Below are 18,381 nucleotides of genomic sequence, written 5' to 3' on the forward strand. Positions count from 1 at the left end.
TTGATGGGCACTGATCAGGCTGCACTGATGGGCGCTGATCAGGCTGCATTGATGGGCGCTGATCAAGTTGCATTGATGGGCACTGATCAGACTGCATTGATGGGCACTGATCAGACTGCATTGATGGGCACTGATCAGACTGCAATGATGTGCACTGATCAGGCTGCATTGATGGGGACTGATCAGACTGCACTGATGGGCACTGATCAGGCTGCATTGCTGGGCACTGATCAGGCTGCATTGATGGGCGCTGATCAGGTTGCATTGATGGGCACTGATCAGGCTGCATTGATGGGCACTGATCAGGCTGCATTGATGGGCACTGATCAGACTGCATTGATGGGCACTGATCAGACTGCATTGATGAGCGCTGATCAGGCTGCATTGATGGGCGCTGATCAGGCTGCATTGATGGGCACTGATCAGGCTGCATTGATGGGCACTGATCAGGCTGCATTGATGGGCACTGATCAGAGTGCATTGATGGGCACTGATCAGGCTGCATTGATGGGCACTGATCAGGCTGCATTGATGGGCACTGATCAGACTGCATTGATGAGCACTGATCAGGCTGCATTGATGGGCACTGATCAGGCTGCATTGATGGGCACTGATCAGAGTGCATTGATGGGCGCTGATCAGGCTGCATTGATGGCCACTGATCAGAGTGCATTGATAGCCACTGATCAGGCTGCATTGATGGGCACTGATCAGGCTGCACTGATGGGCACTGATCAGACAGCCCTGATGGGCACTGATCAGACTGCATTGATGGGCACTGATCAGACTGCATTGATGGGCACTGATCAGACTGCATTGATGGGCACTGATCAGACTGCATTGATGTGCACTGATCAGGCTGCACTGATGAGCACTGATCAGGCTGCATTGATGAGCACTGATCAGGCTGCATTGATGGGCACTGATCAGGCTGTATTGATGGGCACTGATCAGGCTGCATTGATGGGCACTGATCAGGCTGCATTGATGGGCGCTGATCAGGCTGCATTGATGGGCGCTGATCAGGCCGCATTGATGGGCGCTGATCAGGCCGCATTGATGGGCGCTGATCAGGCCGCATTGATGGGCGCTGATCAGGCCGCATTGATGGGCGCTGATCAGACCGCATTGATGGGCGCTGATCAGACCGCCTTGATGGGCGCTGATCAGGCCGCTTTGATGGGCGCTGATCAGGCCGCATTGATGGGCGCTGATCAGGCCTCATTGATGGGCGCTGATCAGGCCTCATTGATGGGCGCTGATCAGGCTGCATTGATGGGCACTGATCAGGCTGCATTGATGGGCACTGATCAGGCTGCACTGATGGGCACTGATCAGGCTGCTCTGATGGGCGCTGATCAGGCTGCATTGATGGGCGCTGATCAGGTTGCATTGATGGGCACTGATCAGACTGCATTGATGGGCACTGATCAGACTGCATTGATGGGCACTGATCAGACTGCAATGATGTGCACTGATCAGGCTGCATTGATGGGGACTGATCAGACTGCACTGATGGGCACTGATTAGGCTGCATTGATGGGCACTGATCAGTCTGCATTGATGGGCACTGATCAGTCTGCATTGATGGGCAGTGATCAGGCTGCATTGATGGGCGCTGATCAGGCTGCGCTGATGGGCGCTGATCAGGCTGCACTGATGAGCAGTGATCAGGCTGCATTGATGGGCACTGATCAGGCTGCATTGATGGGCACTGATCAGACTGCATTGATGTGCACTGATCAGACTGCATTGATGGGCACTGATCAGGCTGCATTGATGTGCACTTATCAGGCTGCACTGATGGGCGCTTATCAGGCTGCATTGATGGGCACTGATGAGGCTGCATTGATGAGCACTGATCAGGCTGCATTGATGGGCACTGATCAGGCTGCATTGATGGGCGCTGATCAGGCTGCATTGATGGGCACTGATCAGGCTGCATTGATGGGCACTGATCAGGCTGCATTGATGGGCACTGATCAGACTGCATTGATGGGCACTGATCAGACTGCATTGATGAGCGCTGATCAGGCTGCATTGATGGGCGCTGATCAGGCTGCATTGATGGACGCTGATTAGGCTGCATTGATGGACGCTGATCAGGCTGCATTGATGGGCGCTGATCAGGCTGCATTGATGGGCGCTGATCAGGCTGCATTGATGGGTGCTGATCAGGCTGCATTGATGGACGCTGATCAGGCTGTATTGATGGGCACTGATCAGGCTTCATTGATGGGCACTGATCAGGCTGCATTGATGAGCACTGATCAGGCTGTATTGATGGGCGCTGATCAGGCTGCATTGATGGACGCTGATCAGGCTGCATTGATGGACGCTGATTAGGCTGCATTGATGGGCGCTGATCAGGCTGCATTGATGGGCGCTGATCAGGCTGCATTGATGGGCACTGATCAGGCTGCATTGATGGACGCTGATCAGGCTGCACTGATGGACGCTGATCAGGCTGTATTGATGGGCACTGATCAGGCTGCATTGATGGACCCTGATCAGGCTGTATTGATGGGCACTGATCAGGCTGCATTGATGGGCACTGATCAGAGTGCATTGATGGGCACTGATCAGACTGCATTGATGAGCCCTGATCAGGCTGCATTGATGGGCGCTGATCAGGCTGCATTGATGGACACTGATCAGGCTGCATTGATGGACGCTGATCAGGCTGCATTGATGGGCGCTGATCAGGCTGCATTGATGGGCGCTGATCAGGCTGCATTGATGGGCGCTGATCAGGCTGCATTGATGGACGCTGATCAGGCTGTATTGATGGGCACTGATCAGGCTGCATTGATGGGCACTGATCAGGCTGCATTGATGGGCACTGATCAGGCTGTATTGATGGGCGCTGATCAGGCTGCATTGATGGACGCTGATCAGGCTGCATTGATGGACGCTGATTAGGCTGCATTGATGGGCGCTGATCAGGCTGCATTGATGGGCGCTGATCAGGCTGCATTGATGGGCACTGATCAGGCTGCATTGATGGACGCTGATCAGGCTGCACTGATGGACGCTGATCAGGCTGTATTGATGGGCACTGATCAGGCTGCATTGATGGACGCTGATCAGGCTGTATTGATGGGCACTGATCAGGCTGCATTGATGGGCACTGATCAGGCTGTATTGATGGCACTGGTCAGGCTGCTTTGATGAGCATTGATCAGGCTGCATTGATGGGCGCTGATCAGGCTGCATTGATGGGCACTGATCAGGCTGCATTGATGGGCGCTGATCAGGCTGCATTGATGGGCACTGATCAGGCTGCATTGATGGGCGCTGATCAGGCTGCATTGATGGGCACTGATCAGGCTGCATTGATGGGCGCTGATCAGGCTGCATTGAAGGGCACTGATCAGGCTGTATTGATGGGCGCTGATCAAGCTGCATTGATGGACGCTGATCAGGCTGCATTGATGGGCGCTGATCAGGCTGCATTGATGGGCACTGATCAGGCTGCATTGATGGGCGCTGATCAGGCTGCATTGATGGGCGCTGATCAGGCTGCATTGATGGGCGCTGATCAGGCTGCATTGATGGGCAGTGCAGTCTGTATGTCTCTGTGTGGGATATTATATTGCTGGTATATTGTTTTTGTAGCGCTGTATATATGTTGGTATTTTACTAATAGCAATTTGGAATCTCTATGAAACAATGATATCAAGAAAGAGAACAATTGCTTCACTTGCTACGCCTATCAGTGACAATCATGGAGCCGGACATTGACATCTCATCAGCCAGTATCAGGCCCTGAGTTGCCACTGAAATACCGGTTTGTTGATTTATCTTTACTTCAATGTAAATATTGTATTTTTTCCGGTTTTGTTTTTTTACTTCAAAATGAGACCTGTGCCGTCTGCAGAGAAATCTGTTCATAGGTTTTTTAAACTATATTCCGGCCCTCCAATGGTCTGAGGGACCGTGATCTGGCCCCTGTTCAAAAAGTTTGAGGACCCCTGATCTATGTCATATTTCAGAGGTACGAGCTATGATACTGCATGTAGTGTGGTGATCCTGTGTGTTGTGATCCTGTGTGTGTGGTGATCCTGTGTGGTGATCCACTGACCCTGTGTGTGGTGATCCTGTGTGTGTGGTGATCCTGTGTGTGATTACCCTGTGTGTGGTGACCCTGTGTGTGGTGATACTGTGTGTGATGATCGTGATCCTGTGTGTGTGGTGATCCTCTGTGGTGATCTACAGACCCTGTGTGTGGTGATCCTGTTTAGTGATGCTGTGTGTGGTGATCCTTGTGTGGTGATCCACTGATCCTGAGTGTGGTGATCCTGTGTGGTGATCCTGTGTGGTGACCTGTGTGTGGTGATCCTGAGTGGTGATCCACTGATCCTGTGTGTGTGGTGATCCTGTTTGGTGACCCTGTGTGGTGATCCACTGATTCTGTGTGTGGTGATCCTGTTTGGTGATCCTGTGTGTGTGGTGATCCACTGATCCTGTGTGTGGTGATACTGTGTGTGATGACCCTGTGTGTGGTGATCCTGTTTGATGATCCTGTGTGGTGATCCTGTGTTGTGATCCTATGTGTGGTGATACTGTGTGTGGTGATCCACTGATCCTGTGTGTGATTACCCTGTGTGTGGTGATCCTGTGTGGTGATCCACTGATCTGTGTGTGGTGATCATGTGTGTGTTGATCCTGTGTGGTGATCCACTGATCCTGTGTGTGGTGATCCTGTGTGTGATGACCCTGTGTGTGTGATGACACTGTGTGTGGTGATCCTGTGTTGTGATCCTATGTGTGGTGATACTGTGTGTGGTGATCCTGTGTGTGGTGATCCTGTGTGTGTGATTACCCTGTGTGTGGTGATCCTGTGTGTGGTGATCCTGTGTGTGTGGTGATCCTGTGTGTGATTACCCTGTGTGTGATTCCCCTGTATGTGGTGATCCTGTGTGTGGTGATCCTGTGTGTGGTGATCGTGATCCTGTGTGTGTAGTGATCCTGTGTGGTGATCCACTGACCCTGTGTGTGGTGATCCTGTTTGGTGATGCTGTGTGTGTGGTGATCATTGTGTAGTGATCCACTGATCCTGTGTGTGGTGATCCTGCATGTGTGGTGATCCACTGACCCTGTGTAGTGATCCTGTTTGGTGATCCTATGTGTGGTGATCCTGTGTGTGGTGATCCTGTGTGTGTGGTGATCCTGTTTGGTGATCCACTGATCCTGTGTGTGTGTGTGTGGTGATCCTGTTTGGTGATCCACTGATCCTGTGTATGTGGTGATCCTGTTTGGTGATCCTATGTGTGTGGTGATCCTGTTTGGTGACCCTGTGTGGTGATCCACTGATCCTGTGTGTGTGGTGATCCTGTTTGTTGATCCTGTGTGCGTGGTGATCCACTGATCCTGTGTGTGGTGATCCTGTGTGTGATGACCCTGTGTGGTGATCCTGTTTGGTGATCCTGTGTGGTGAGCCACTGATCCTGTGTGTGGTGATCCTGTGTGCGGTGATCCTGCGTGTGTGATTACCCTGTGTGTGGTAATCCTGTGTGGTGATCCACTGATCTGTGTGTGGTGATCCTGTGTGGTGGTCCACTGATCCTGTGTGGTGATCCTGTGTGGTGATCCACTGATCCTGTGTGTGGTGATCCTGTGTGTGGTGATCCTGTTTGGTGACCCTGTGTGGTAATCCTGTGTGAGGTGATCCACTGATCCTGTGTGTGGTGATCCTGTGTGGTAATCCTGTGTGTGGTGATCCACTGATCCTGTGTGTGTGGTGATCCTGTTTGTTGATCCTGTGTGCGTGGTGATCCACTGATCCTGTGTGTGGTGATCCTGTGTGTGATGACCCTGTGTGGTGATCCTGTTTGGTGATCCTGTGGTGAGCCACTGATCCTGTGTGTGGTGATCCTGTGTGCGGTGATCCTGCGTGTGTGATTACCCTGTGTGTGGTAATCCTGTGTGGTGATCCACTGATCTGTGTGTGGTGATCCTGTGTGGTGGTCCACTGATCCTGTGTGGTGATCCTGTGTGGTGATCCTGTGTGTGGTGATCCTGTTTGGTGACCCTGTGTGGTAATCCTGTGTGTGGTGATCCACTGATCCTGTGTTTGGTGATCCTGTTTGGTGATCCTGTGTGGTGAGCCACGGATCCTGTGTGTGGTGATCCTGTGTGTGGTAATCATGTGTGGTGATCCACTGATCTGTGTGTGGTGATCCTGTGTGGTGATCCACTGATTTGTGTGTGGTGATCCTGTGTGTGATGACCCTGTGTGTGGTGATCCTGTTTGGTGATCCTGTGTGGTGAGCCACGGATCCTGTGTGTGGTAATCATGTGTGGTGATCCACTGATCTGTGTGTGGTGATCCTGTGTGGTGATCCACTGATCCTGTGTGGTGAGCTCGGTGCTATACACACACAATGACCACATGACTCCGGTGACTGTAGTGTGCTTTGCTCTACACATGCGCAGTGCCACCAGCAGAGGGCGCTCACGTAGCAGCCGTTTGTTCCCGGCTCTCGCTCCGCGGCGCTCCCGCTGCCCGCACTGGATCTCGCTGGTACGCGTGGACGCTCTTGCTTTGTTTACATGTCTCCTCGATGATCCTTGTGATGACGTCACGCTCAGTGCGCAGGCGCTGTAGTGTCGAGGCCGCAGCCCCTGGGACGCGACTGGACCGAGTCAGTCAACAAGAGGGACCGGGGATCAGCGCGGGGAGCGGCCGCTCGTCCTCGGGAGATGCCGCTGTAACCTCCCGGGGCTCGGTGACCTGCGAGAGAAGCCTGAGAGCCTCCAGCAGTCCAGGGGCTGAGTGACAGGAGGCCAGCGCTGTCACCGGGGCCCGAGCGTTACAGCAGGGGCCTTTTCTTCCTGGTTGCTGTCCCAGGGCCCCTGTTTAGGAGCCCACCCAGCGCTGACCCCGGGGGATCTGTGCTCCTGACCTCGGGGAGCGGCCCGGGAAGCCTCCACATCACTGCTCTAGAGTTTCCCTTTAAGGGCCTCCCAGCTCCTGGTAGAGGGGCGGTGGTGAGAGGTCCCTCCCGGGGCCCCATAGATGACCTGAGGCCACCATCTCCCCGCACCTGCCCAGAGATCAGCGGCGCACGGAGCCAGACCGGGGGAGCGGAGCAGCAGAAAGGCTGGGGCCACAACCCAGGAGAATCGCCCACAGCCAGGGGCCACATCCCGGGGGCCCTGCGCAGAGAGGAGCCGGGACAGGATGGGGAGAGGCAAAAGGGATGTCAAGAGGTAAATATCGGCTCCTCCGCAGCTGGTCAATGGTGGCAGCCTGCAGTGTAAAGCAGGGAGGTTTCCATTCACCTGGATCACGTCTGTTATTGAGAGATGGGAAATCCCTTCATCCTCTGTTCTTTACACTGCAGGCTGCGCCACATAGAAATTTGGTTTGTGTGTCTGGGATATGGCCGCTATCGGGGGTCACCCGGGGTGGAGGGGGCGGCCGGAGGACTCTTGTGGTCGCGGCTTGTCGGCTTCTGCTGAAAGTGAAAGTCCCTGCGCCGCTGTTTATAAACTGCTCTATCATCAATGGCCGGGAGATTACCTGATGAGTCACGCGGGTGACGCCGGGGACGAGAAGCAGCTGCTGCCACTACAGCCGCGTACACCGCCCCAGGTCACCGCCAAACCATCCACCGAAAGGACCGCTGCAGCCAGGAGGAGGCTCGCATTACTGCACAGTCAGCGGCTAATGGTGGTGCAGCAGCCGGTAATATGGCTACAAGGCCACTCATCCTGAGGCATTCACAGTATAGGATCAAATTCACACAGACCGTGATCTGATCACATTCCTCAGCTGGTTTGTTTAGGGCTGGTGGGTGGGGGGGGAGGGCCGGCCGCTGCCTGAAGGAGGATGGGGGAGGGCCGGCCGCTGCCTGAAGGAGGGGGGGGGAGGGCCGGCCGCTGCCTGAAGGAGGAGGGGGGAGGGCCGGCCGCTGCCTGAAGGAGGGGGGGGGAGGGCCGGCCGCTGCCTGAAGGAGGGGGGGGGGAGGGCCGGCCGCTGCCTGAAGGAGGGGGGGGAGGGCCGGCCGCTGCCTGAAGGAGGGGGGGGGGGGAGGGCCGGCCGCTGCCTGAAGGAGGGGGGGGGGGGAGGGCCGGCCGCTGCCTGAAGGAGGGGGGGGGGGGGAGGGCCGGCCGCTGCCTGAAGGAGGGGGGGGGGGAGGGCCGGCCGCTGCCTGAAGGAGGGGGGGGAGAGGGGCGGCCGCTGCCTGGAGGAGGAGGGGGGGGGAGAGGGGCGGCTGCTGCCTGGAGGAGGAGGGGGGGCGGGCCGGCCGCTGCCTGGAGGAGGAGGGGGGGCGGGCCGGCCGCTGCCTGGAGGTGGAGGGGGGGCGGGCCGGCCGCTGCCTGGAGGTGGAGGGGGGGCGGGCCGGCCGCTGCCTGGAGGTGGAGGGGGGGCGGGCCGGCCGCTGCCTGGAGGAGGGGGGAGGGCCTAGTTCTTGCGATCCGGGATTGGTCCGTGTGACAGACGTGTGTACTCCTTATAGCGCAGCAGTTTATAATAGTGCAGGCAGTTTATTTAAAGGGCCAGTGACACATATAATCATGTCACAGGCTATATGATAGGGCCATCACCCTTGCGCAGTGACCAGAGGCTTCTTCTAGCGTGCAGCGTTGTGCCTCTGACATTTTACTCATATCGTGTTTGTCCTTCTGTCCAGCAGCTGATCCTGCAGGAGCCCCCGCCATGAATGGTAGCTTACCCCTGGAGGGTCCCTCTTCCTCTCCTTCTCCAAACTGGAAGGAGTTCTGTGAAATCCACGCTCACGCTGCTGCTCTTGACTTTGCGCGTCGCCTCCGCACTTTCCTGAGCGAGAACCCGCAGTATGCCACACCAGGGGCGGAAAGCAGCTTCTCCAAACGGTTCGCTGAACATTTCGTGGAGCACTTTGAGACGGAGGTAAACAAGACACACGGCCCTGATGGCCCTTCCCCCACCCGCTGCAGCATCGCACCGTTTACGGGAGCCCAGACTTCCACCAGGGATCTGTCGGAGACCTGCAGCGACTCCTCTCTGGCCTCTCCAGTAGAGACTCAGCCCCGGCAGGACTCCTCCGGCATCACTTCCGGTCTCTCCAGCAGTCAGTCCCATAGCTCAGAGGAGTTCTCCACCTCCTCAGCCACGGCTAAGCCGCGCCTGAAGAAGCGATTCTCGTTGCGAAACGTGAGTCGTAGTGTGAGGGGAAGCGTCAGGGGGATCCTGCAGTGGAAAAGCTCAGCGGAATCTCCCACAGACGAGACAGGGGCCAACAGCAACTGCAATTCCTCGACTGGCGGCAGGGCCGGAGGGGACAGATGGACCCATAGATTCGAGAAGCTGCGGCTTAGCCGACCTCCGGCCCCCAGAGCCGACCTGCGGGATGTCAAGAGGGAAGGGGTCCTCAATTATGTGGTGGCCGAAGAGGTGAACAGTAGCAGCAAACCTAAGTGGCAGAAGTGCCGGCTGCTCCTGCGGAAGGCTGAGACAGATGGCTACCTGCTGGAGTTCTACATTCCTCCCAAGGTGAGACCTCTGCTTGCTGTCAGTGAATGTAAACATTGTAGTGTTAGTGTGCATGGCGCCTTGTGACTCTGTCTCCTCCGCCCAGGCCGCCAAGCCGCGGGTCAGCATCGTCTGTTCAGCCATTTCTGACGTTCGGACCACAACCCCCCTGGAGATGCCGGATAAGGAGAACACGTTCGTGTTGAAGGTAACCGTGTGCATGTGACGGGAGCGGGCAGAGCCGCCTGTGTGACTGCCGCTCTGTCCGATCTCTGTTGTGAGCGTATACTGTATACAGAGGATGAATCTTGTATATCTCACTGCAGATAGAGAATTACTCAGAATATATCCTGGAGTCAGTGGACCCTCTACAGATGAGGTCGTGGCTCTCCGACATATACGACTGCATGTTGTCCAGGTGAGTGCAAGATAAAGACAGCAGACTAGTGAGTGCAGCTCTGGAGTATAATACAGGATGTAACTCAGGATCAGTAATGTAATGTATGTACACAGTGACTGCACCAGCAGAATAGTGAGTGCAGCTCTGGAGTATAATACAGGATGTAACTCAGGATCAGTAATGTATGTACACAGTGACTGCACCAGCAGAATAGTGAGTGCAGCTCTGGAATATAATACAGGATATAACACAGGATCAGTAATGTAATGTCTGTACACAGTGACTGCACCAGCAGAATAGTGAGTGCAGCTCTGGAGTATAATACAGGATGTAACTCAGGATCAGTAATGTATGTACACGGTGACTGCACCAGCAGAATAGTGAGTGCAGCTCTGGGGTATAATACAGCATGTAACTCAGGATCAGTAATGTATGTACACGGTGACTGCACCAGCAGAATAGTGAGTGCAGCTCTGGGGTATAATATGTCTTGGTTCTTTTTTTTTCCAGCAGGGACGGTGCGGATACCTCAGACCTTCCACACATTAACCATTCAGAAAGCATGCCCAGCCGGGATCTACCTCTGATACCTACAGAGAGCAGTGAGCAGCTCTGCCACGGTACGTTACATGATGGTCCTGGGCACATGTACTGTGGAGACAGACATGGTACTCTGGCAAAGCCCAGTACTAGGTGACGTCACCGCGCTCTCCCTGCTCTGATGTTGTGAATTTCCCATAATCCAGGAGCCTATGGCGGTCTGTCTGATCGCCCCACTGCCTCCATCTCACCCAGCGCTGTGTCCATGACGGCCTCACACTTTGACTCCATGGAGCTGCTCCCACCAGAGTTGCCCCCTAGAGCGCCCATCGACGACGGGGAGAGGACCCAGAACCCTATCAGCGCCCCCTTCCCTGACACAGCTGATGGTGCAGGTACTGTCATATTTTGGGAGGACGATGGCAGATTCGGTCAGCTTGACCCTAGTTCCTCTTATTTTCCGTGCAGCTTCATTCTTGTTCCATGCAGAGCCCGATCCTGGTGACGGGGAGCATCCACTGTCTGAGTACCAGTGGTTCCACGGGACCCTGTCACGTCTTAAAGCTGCGCAGCTCGTATTGGCTGGAGGCACCAATAGTCATGGCGTGTTCTTGGTGCGACAGAGCGAGACGCGTAGGGGAGAGTACGTGCTGACGTTCAACTTCCAGGGCAAGGCCAAGGTGAGGCCAGGGGTCTCGGACCTCTGAGGCTGCGTCCATGCTGTGTATTCTCCGTAATCTGACCTCTTGCCCCTCTATCTCCTCTCTCAGCACCTCCGTCTGTCCCTGAATGAGGACGGCCAGTGTCGCGTCCAGCACCTGTGGTTCCAGACCATTTTCGACATGCTAGAACACTTCCGCGTTCACCCCATCCCGCTCGAGTCGGGGGGCTCCAGCGACGTCACCCTCATCAGCTACGTCGTATCTTCTCAAAGGTTACACGGTGAGCGTGCCGCCGGACACTTGTTCAGTGACATTTAAAGGGAACCTGTCATCACATGCGCTGCCCCTTTAAAGTTTAACGGATGCAAACAGCTCCATACATTGTGTAGTGGCCGCTCTCAGTACTGCAGCTCAAATCACATTCACTTCAATTGAACATGTAGTACTGAGATCGGCCACTACTGTGTATGGCGCTGTGCTCACCCTGCTGTATAGACTGTGTACATCCGGGATCTGCAAGCACATGATTGGTCGGAGAGCCAGGCATCAGATCCCGGCTAAGGAAAGGTCATCAACATTATAATGGATGATGATGTTTCTAAAGCTGTCACTTATCGCGCATTATTAGTGAAGAGTTCGGTCATGGCTCCCGCTCTTCCAAGGAGTCGCATTATTAGCTGCTTCCGGTGGTCCTGTGTGCAGTGAAGGGCAATGCACTAGAGTCAGCTTCACCTGCGCATGTGCTGGAGGTGACTGTATCTGGAGTGTAATGATAAATCCTAGCCAGGACTGCGTGACTCCTGGGGAGACTGGGACCGCCCACCGGACTCTTCACTAGCATGCTGCTGAGCAGGAGACCGCAGGAGGGGCTGTGATGTGATGGCTGCATCGATAATGCTCCCTCCATCTTCGTGAACATCTCTAATGTCTGGATCCTGCAGACTGGGATTTTGTTTAATGTACTTTTGCTGTTGTATTACATATTTGTGCGTCTTCTGGTGGCTAAAACCACAGAGCCAAGACCCGAGTGAGGGTGGGGAAGGAGCTGAGCCCGTCGGGAGGATAGGGAGGGCCAGCAGCGTTGACTGGTGGGATGGTTGGTGGGAAGTCGCGAAGTTACGGAAAGTTGGGAAGGCGAGAAAAAGTCCGGAAAGGCAGGGGGAAGTTGTGAGGAAGCGGAGACTGGAAGGGAGGGGTCGGGAGGGAGCGAAGACCGGAAGGGGAGGAGGGTCTGGAGGGAGCGAAGACCGGAAGGGGAGGAGGGTCTGGAGGGAGCAGAGACCGGAAGTGGGAGGGGATTGGGAGGTAGCGGAGACTGGAAGGGGGGGGGTCGGGAGGGAGCGAAGACCGGAAGGGGAGGGGGGTCTGGAGGGAGGGAGCAGAGACCGGAAGTGGGGGGGATTGGGAGGTAGCGGAGACTGGAAGGGGGGGAGAGTTGGGAGGTAGCGGAGACTGGAAAAGGAAGGGGGGAGTCGGGAGGTAGCGGAGACCGGAAAAGGGGGGGGGGGGAGTCGGGAGGGAGCGGAGACTGGAAGGGGGGGATTCGGGCGGGAGCGGAGACCGGAAGGGGGGGGTCGGGAGGGATGAACCAGAGACTGGAAGGTGGGGTCGGGAGAGAGCGGTGGTGACCGGAAAAGGTGGGGGGGCGTCGGGAGGCAGCGGAGACCGGAAAAGAAGGGGGGGGAGTCGGGATGGAGCGGAGACTGGAAGGGGGGGGGAGGGAGAGAGCGGAGACTGGAAGGGGGGGCGTCGGGAGGGATGAACCAGAGACTGGAAGGTGGGGTCGGGAGAGAGCGGTGGTGACCGGAAAAGGTGGGGGGGAGTCGGGAGGTAGCGGAGACCGGAAAAGAAGGGGGGGAGTCGGGAGGGAGCGGAGACTGGAAGGGAGGGAGCGGAGACTGGAAGGGGGGGGGAAGGGAGGGAGCGGAGACTGGAAGGGGGGGGAAGGGAGAGAGCGGAGACTGGAAGGGGGGGCGTCGGGAGGGAGCGGAGACTGGAAGGGGGGGCGTCGGGAGGGAGCGGAGACTGGAAGGGGGGGCGTCGGGAGGGAGCGGAGACTGGAAGGGGGGGCGTCGGGAGGGAGCGGAGACTGGAAGGGGGGGCGTCGGGAGGGAGCGGAGACTGGAAGGGGGGGAAGGGAGAGAGCGGAGACTGGAAGGGGGGGCGTCGGGAGGGAGCGGAGACTGGAAGGGGGGGCGTCGGGAGGGAGCGGAGACTGGAAGGGGGGGCGTCGGGAGGGAGCGGAGACTGGAAGGGGGGGCGTCGGGAGGGAGCGGAGATTGGAAGGGGGGGAGTCGGGAGAGAGCGAAGACCGGAAAAGGGGGGGGAGTCGGGAGGGAGCGAAGACCGGAAAAGGGGGGGGGAGTCGGGAGGGAGCGAAGACCGGAAAAGGAAGGGAAGTCGTGAGAGAGGGGCGGAAACCGGAAATATGGGAAGGGTCTGGAGGGAGGTAGCAGAGACCGGAAAGGGGTGAAGGGGGGGTCTGGAGGGAGCAGTGATCGGAAAAGGTTGGGGTCAGGAGGGAGTGAAGACCGGCCGGCGGGGTTGCTTTTGGGAGTGGTGACCGGCAGGGATGGGGGTATTGGGTTTGAGAGCAGAAATCGGCGGGGATGGTTGGAGGCCTCTTCTAGCATGATTTTGCCTTTTTTTTTCTTCTCTCCCCTCACCTCCATCGCTCCCTCGTCCCGTCACCACTTCATCTTCTCTGACTGGGCCCCGTCTGTTCTTTGCAGGCCGAGACAGGGCTGACAGTAGAACAACCGTGTGTGAGGTTCCCCACCGCATCCCAGACTCGCCATCAAACCCCATCTCCATTGGAGCGAATGACTGTATGTAAGTGCTGATTATGACCATTCATGCCCCCTATGTGTCCCCCACCACCATCATCCCTCCGGCTGGGAAGGTGAGACACTGCACATGCACAATAGTGAAGTGACCGGGGCCCCCGACACCCCACTAGTGACTGCTACATATGTCCTCGCCTCTGGTTAAAGTGGTTGAATAACCTCATGTGAGGACCACCCCTTTAAGAAACTACACATAAAGAATCAATACTCGTCACAGCTGATGATTTGTTACAGTTGTAACCAGTTAGAAACGTGTCATCCTGATACAGTATAACATACAGTTGTGGCCAAAAGTATTGACACCCCTGCAATTCTGTCAGATAATACTCAGTTTCTTCCTGAAAATGATTGCAAACACAAATTCTTTGGTATTATTATCTTCATTTGTCTTAAATGAAAAAACACAAAAAGAATTGTCCTAAAGCCAAATTGGATATAATTCCACACCAAACATAAAAAAGAGGGTGGACAAAAGTATTGGCACTGTTCGAAAAATCATGTGATGCTTCTCTAATTTGTGTAATTATCAGCACCTGTAACTTACCTGTGGCACCTAACAGGTGTTGGCAATAACTAAATCACACTTGCAGCCAGTTGACATGGATTAAAGTTGACTCAACCTCTGTCCTGTGTCCTTGTGTGCACCACATTGAGCATGGAGAAAAGAAAGAAGACCAAAGATCTGTCTGAGGACTTGAGAAACCAAATTGTGAGGAAGCATGAGCAATCTCAAGGCTACAAGTCCATCTCCAAAGACCTGAATGTTCCTGTGTCTACCGTGCGCAGTGTCATCAAGAAGTGTAAAGCCCATGGCACTGTGGCTAACCTCCCTAGATGTGGACGGAAAAGAAAAATTGACAAGAGATTTCAACGCAAGATTGTGCGGATGTTGGATAAAGAACCTCCACTAACATCCAAACAAGTTCAAGCTGCCCTGCAGTCCGAGGGTACAACAGTGTCAACCCGTACTATCCGTCGGCGTCTGAATGAAAAGGGACTGTATGATAGGAGACCCAGGAAGACTCCACTTCTTACCCCGAGACATAAAAAAGCCAGGCTGGAGTTTGGCAAAACTTACCTGAAAAAGCCTAAAACGTTTTTGAAGAATGTTCTCTGGTCAGATGAGACAAAAGTAGAGCTTTTTGGGCAAAGGCATCAACATAGAGTTTACAGGAGAAAAAAAGAGGCAGTCAAAGAAAAGAATACGGTCCCTACAGTCAAACATGGCGGAGGTTCCCTGATGTTTTGGGGTTGCTTTGCTGCCTCTGGCACTGGACTGCTTGACCGTGTGCATGGCATTATGAAGTCTGAAGACTACCAACAAATTTTGCAGCATAATGTAGGGCCCAGTGTGAGAAAGCTGGGCCTCCCTCAGAGGTCATGGGTCTTCCAGCAGGACAATGACCCAAAACACACTTCAAAAAGCAAAGAAAATGGTTTGAGAGAAAGCACTGGAGACTTCTAAGGTGGCTAGCAATGAGTCCAGACCTGAATCCCAAAGAACACCTGTGGAGAGATCTAAAAATGGCAGTTTGGAGAAGGCACCCTTCTAATATCAGGGACCTGGAGCAGTTTGCCAAAGAAGAATGAACTAAAATTCCAGTAGAGCATTGTAAGAAACTCATTGATGGTTACCGGAAGCGGTTGGTCGCAGTTATTTTGGCTAAAGGTTGTGCAACCAAGTATTAGGCTGAGGGTGCCAATACTTTTGCCTGGCCCATTTTTAGAGTTTTGTGTGAAATTATCAATGTTTTGCTTTTTGCTTCATTCTCTTTTGTGTTTTTTCATTTAAGACAAATGAAGATAATAATACCAAAGAATTTGTGTTTGCAATCATTTTCAGGAAGAAACTGAGTATTATCTGACAGAATTGCAGGGGTGTCAATACTTTTGGCCACAGCTGTAGGTGGCCCCTTTCAGCCTGTTTTGAAGCAGTTACCCCCCCCCCCATTATTCTGTGTTGCCGCCATCTTGTAGGCGGAGTCTATGCATTATTAATTCAGGGCTACATCCCTGATGGGTCGTTTTTTCCCTTGCAGAGGCGGCCAGCAGCCGTAACCCTCCCCCGCTGCCTCCGCATCCATTATCCCGTCACCACAGCACGGAGGGGACGCTGCAGCCCCCTTGGCATCCACTCAGCACCTCTCCCCAGGAGGAAACATCGGCCAGCAGTAGCAGACCCCCTCCAGAGCCCCCCGTCACGCAACACGAGGAAGGTCCGTTGCCTGCTGAAGATCAGGAAGAAGCAGCCATCCGCCTGCAGCAGCTACAGCCTGGTAGCGCCACCTTGGAGGACCCCAGTGATCCCAACGCGGCCTCCAGGGCTCGGGCCGTCAACAACCAGTATTCCTTTGTATGAGCGGAGGCCGGGGTCACACCTCCGCGATGCTGGGGGCGGCCGTGGGGGCTCCTGGCCAATGAGGCTGTTGGGTTCGTGACGCACGGATGTGTAACTCTTCCTCATATTCTCGCTCCCGCTTTTTGTATCTTTTCTTGATATTCCTGCCCTGACACATTAAAACAGAAGCCCAGCACTGGACACTGGGGGATCCTGTTAGCAAACACTACACGTATCGGTCACACTACAGGAGGAAGGGATGAGGGACGACACTTTCCCTTAGGTTTGGTACTCTCCACTGGAACTTGGTTCTGTGCGGACCCCCAATAATCCTCAGAGTAGACGGTGGGATGGGGGGATTGCTCTTTGCTTGCCACACAGGGGCAGACGGCCTCCATTAAGGAGGTCACTGACCACGATAGGAAATGTGGGATTGCTTCTTGGCTGCCCCATGGTACGGAGCACGTCCCGGCATAGCCCCCCACCACGCGGGTACATCTTATGTGCTGGTGGACGGGCGTCACTGTATATATAGGCAGCGAGCCGGGTACCGATTACTGTACGCCCACCCATTCCCCCCCACGTAGCTGAGAAGCGAGGTACGTAGCTGAGAAGCGAGGTACGGCCCTGAAATCCAAGAAGGTGATGCCCAGGTACTGGGACGGGAGCAGCTATAAGGACATTTTCACGTCACTTCATATTGAGATTTTCAGGGGAGAAGATTTACTGATTTGAATTGACCTGTATTTCTCATCCTCTAGTCAAAGCTAGAGCTGCATTCGTGATTCTGCTGCCCCGTCTAATCTTGGGGGGTGGGGTTAATATATATCATCATCAGGGGTGAGATCTCCGCTGTGAGTGTTTTTACATCCCACAGTCCAGTATCACGAGAGCCTATAGGTGACGGATGCTGCGGCAAAGCGTCCATTAAAAATTTTATTTGTACCAGGAAATAAGATACTCGGGGGTCGTGAATTTGGCAGTGGCATTGCGAATTCAGCTTTGGATGTGACTGGAGTACATCGGTACAAGAGAAAACTGTTCATAGACGCTGGATGAGATCCTCGGGGGCGGAGTCTGCGGTTTCCACCAATGACTGTGACAGAAATGTAATCTTTTAATTGCTAACGAAACGGTACGCAACGGAGAGGGATCCGTGAGTCCCTCACTACAGAACGCAGCGACCTGAGACTTTGATGAGATATTTTACATGCTTCACATCCTAAAGGGCCACATCCATTTTTTTTTTTTTAAAGGCCAGTGTTAAAGGGGAAGTATCTCTTTTATAAATTATAATCTACCAACACCCTCTGATTCTGGAGAATATACTCTATTTCATTTTCAATAGTTGTCCCTTATTGTTAGACAATGCCAACTCACTATGTAATGAGCTGCAGCACAGGGTCCAACCCCCCCCCCCCGCCCCATACCAGTCACTGCCACTAGAGGGGGCACCATTAAAGTAGCAGAGATCGGGGAGGCACAAGGTTTCGGATGCCTCGTGTGACTCCTGGACCCTTTCCTTTAGCATCTGATTCTTGTGGTTGGTGTCTTATCTGATCGCCGGCGCCATTATTAAAGTGAGGCACTGCGGTCGCACATGCTGCTGCCAGTCGCACGTGATGAGTAATCGGTGAGATCGTCTGTCATTTCAATGGGATGTGGAGTCTCCATTTTTGACAAGGGCGCGTTGTGCTTTTCCTTCTGCCCTCTATACACAGATGTGTATATATACATACATACAGTGAGTGTGTATATTCCTCCCGGACACTACAGAGAGAGATATATATATTTCCCCCTTTTATTAATCCTTTTTTTTAATTTATTTTTCTACTATGTATTAGTGAGAATAGGAATTTTTTTTTTTTCCCCGGAGGTTTTTCTGTTTGTTCTTTTGGCATTTGTAAAGCGTATTTACCTTTTAAGATCTAAAATATATCTTTAAATTATTTATTATACCAAGAAAAAAAACAAAACAAAACATTGTTGAATCGGTTTTAGATACAAAAACTGAAAAAAAAAAAAAAAAATGGAGAAAAAAATCGGAGAAAAGACGTTTATTTCTCCTGAAATACAAAAAATGTATTGTTTAACAAGATTAAAAACACTTAACTAAGCTCCGGCGTCCTGTG

At 53.9% G+C, this 18,381-nt stretch overlaps 1 protein-coding gene across 5 annotated transcripts; it reads left to right on the plus strand.

Moving 5' to 3' along the window:
* The first annotated feature begins 6,581 nt into the window (after positions 1-6,581).
* Positions 6,582-18,365, plus strand: SH2B1 (SH2B adaptor protein 1). 5 transcript variants are annotated; one of them, XM_073558669.1, is made up of 10 exons: positions 6,583-7,215; positions 8,643-9,484; positions 9,570-9,671; positions 9,790-9,881; positions 10,374-10,483; positions 10,610-10,798; positions 10,872-11,083; positions 11,174-11,345; positions 13,798-13,897; positions 15,951-16,102. In XM_073558669.1, exons 1-10 carry the CDS (start codon positions 7,206-7,208, stop codon positions 15,967-15,969), a joined length of 1,848 nt encoding a protein of 615 aa, XP_073414770.1. In that variant the 5' UTR covers positions 6,583-7,205; the 3' UTR covers positions 15,970-16,102. The 5 variants fall into 5 exon arrangements, with proteins under 5 accessions (XP_073414765.1, XP_073414769.1, XP_073414768.1 ...); XM_073558664.1 differs by lacking the exon at positions 13,798-13,897 and having other exon boundaries at positions 6,582-7,215; positions 15,951-18,365; XM_073558668.1 differs by lacking the exon at positions 13,798-13,897 and having other exon boundaries at positions 6,582-7,215; positions 10,893-11,083; positions 15,951-18,365.
* Positions 18,366-18,381: the final 16 nt, after the last annotated feature.

The sequence above is a fragment of the Dendrobates tinctorius genome, unplaced genomic scaffold, assembly GCF_039654945.1.
Source record: "Dendrobates tinctorius isolate UK_male_01 unplaced genomic scaffold, ASM3965494v1 ptg000257l, whole genome shotgun sequence".
Taxonomy (NCBI): Eukaryota; Metazoa; Chordata; class Amphibia; order Anura; family Dendrobatidae; genus Dendrobates; species Dendrobates tinctorius.

Coding starts and splice junctions, on each gene's coding strand:
- SH2B1 (XM_073558664.1), top strand. Junction 9,882..10,373: donor TACGACTGCATGTTGTCCAG/GTGAGTGCAAGA, acceptor TTTTTTTTCCAG/CAGGGACGGTGCGGATACCT. Junction 10,484..10,609: donor CAGTGAGCAGCTCTGCCACG/GTACGTTACATG, acceptor CCCATAATCCAG/GAGCCTATGGCGGTCTGTCT.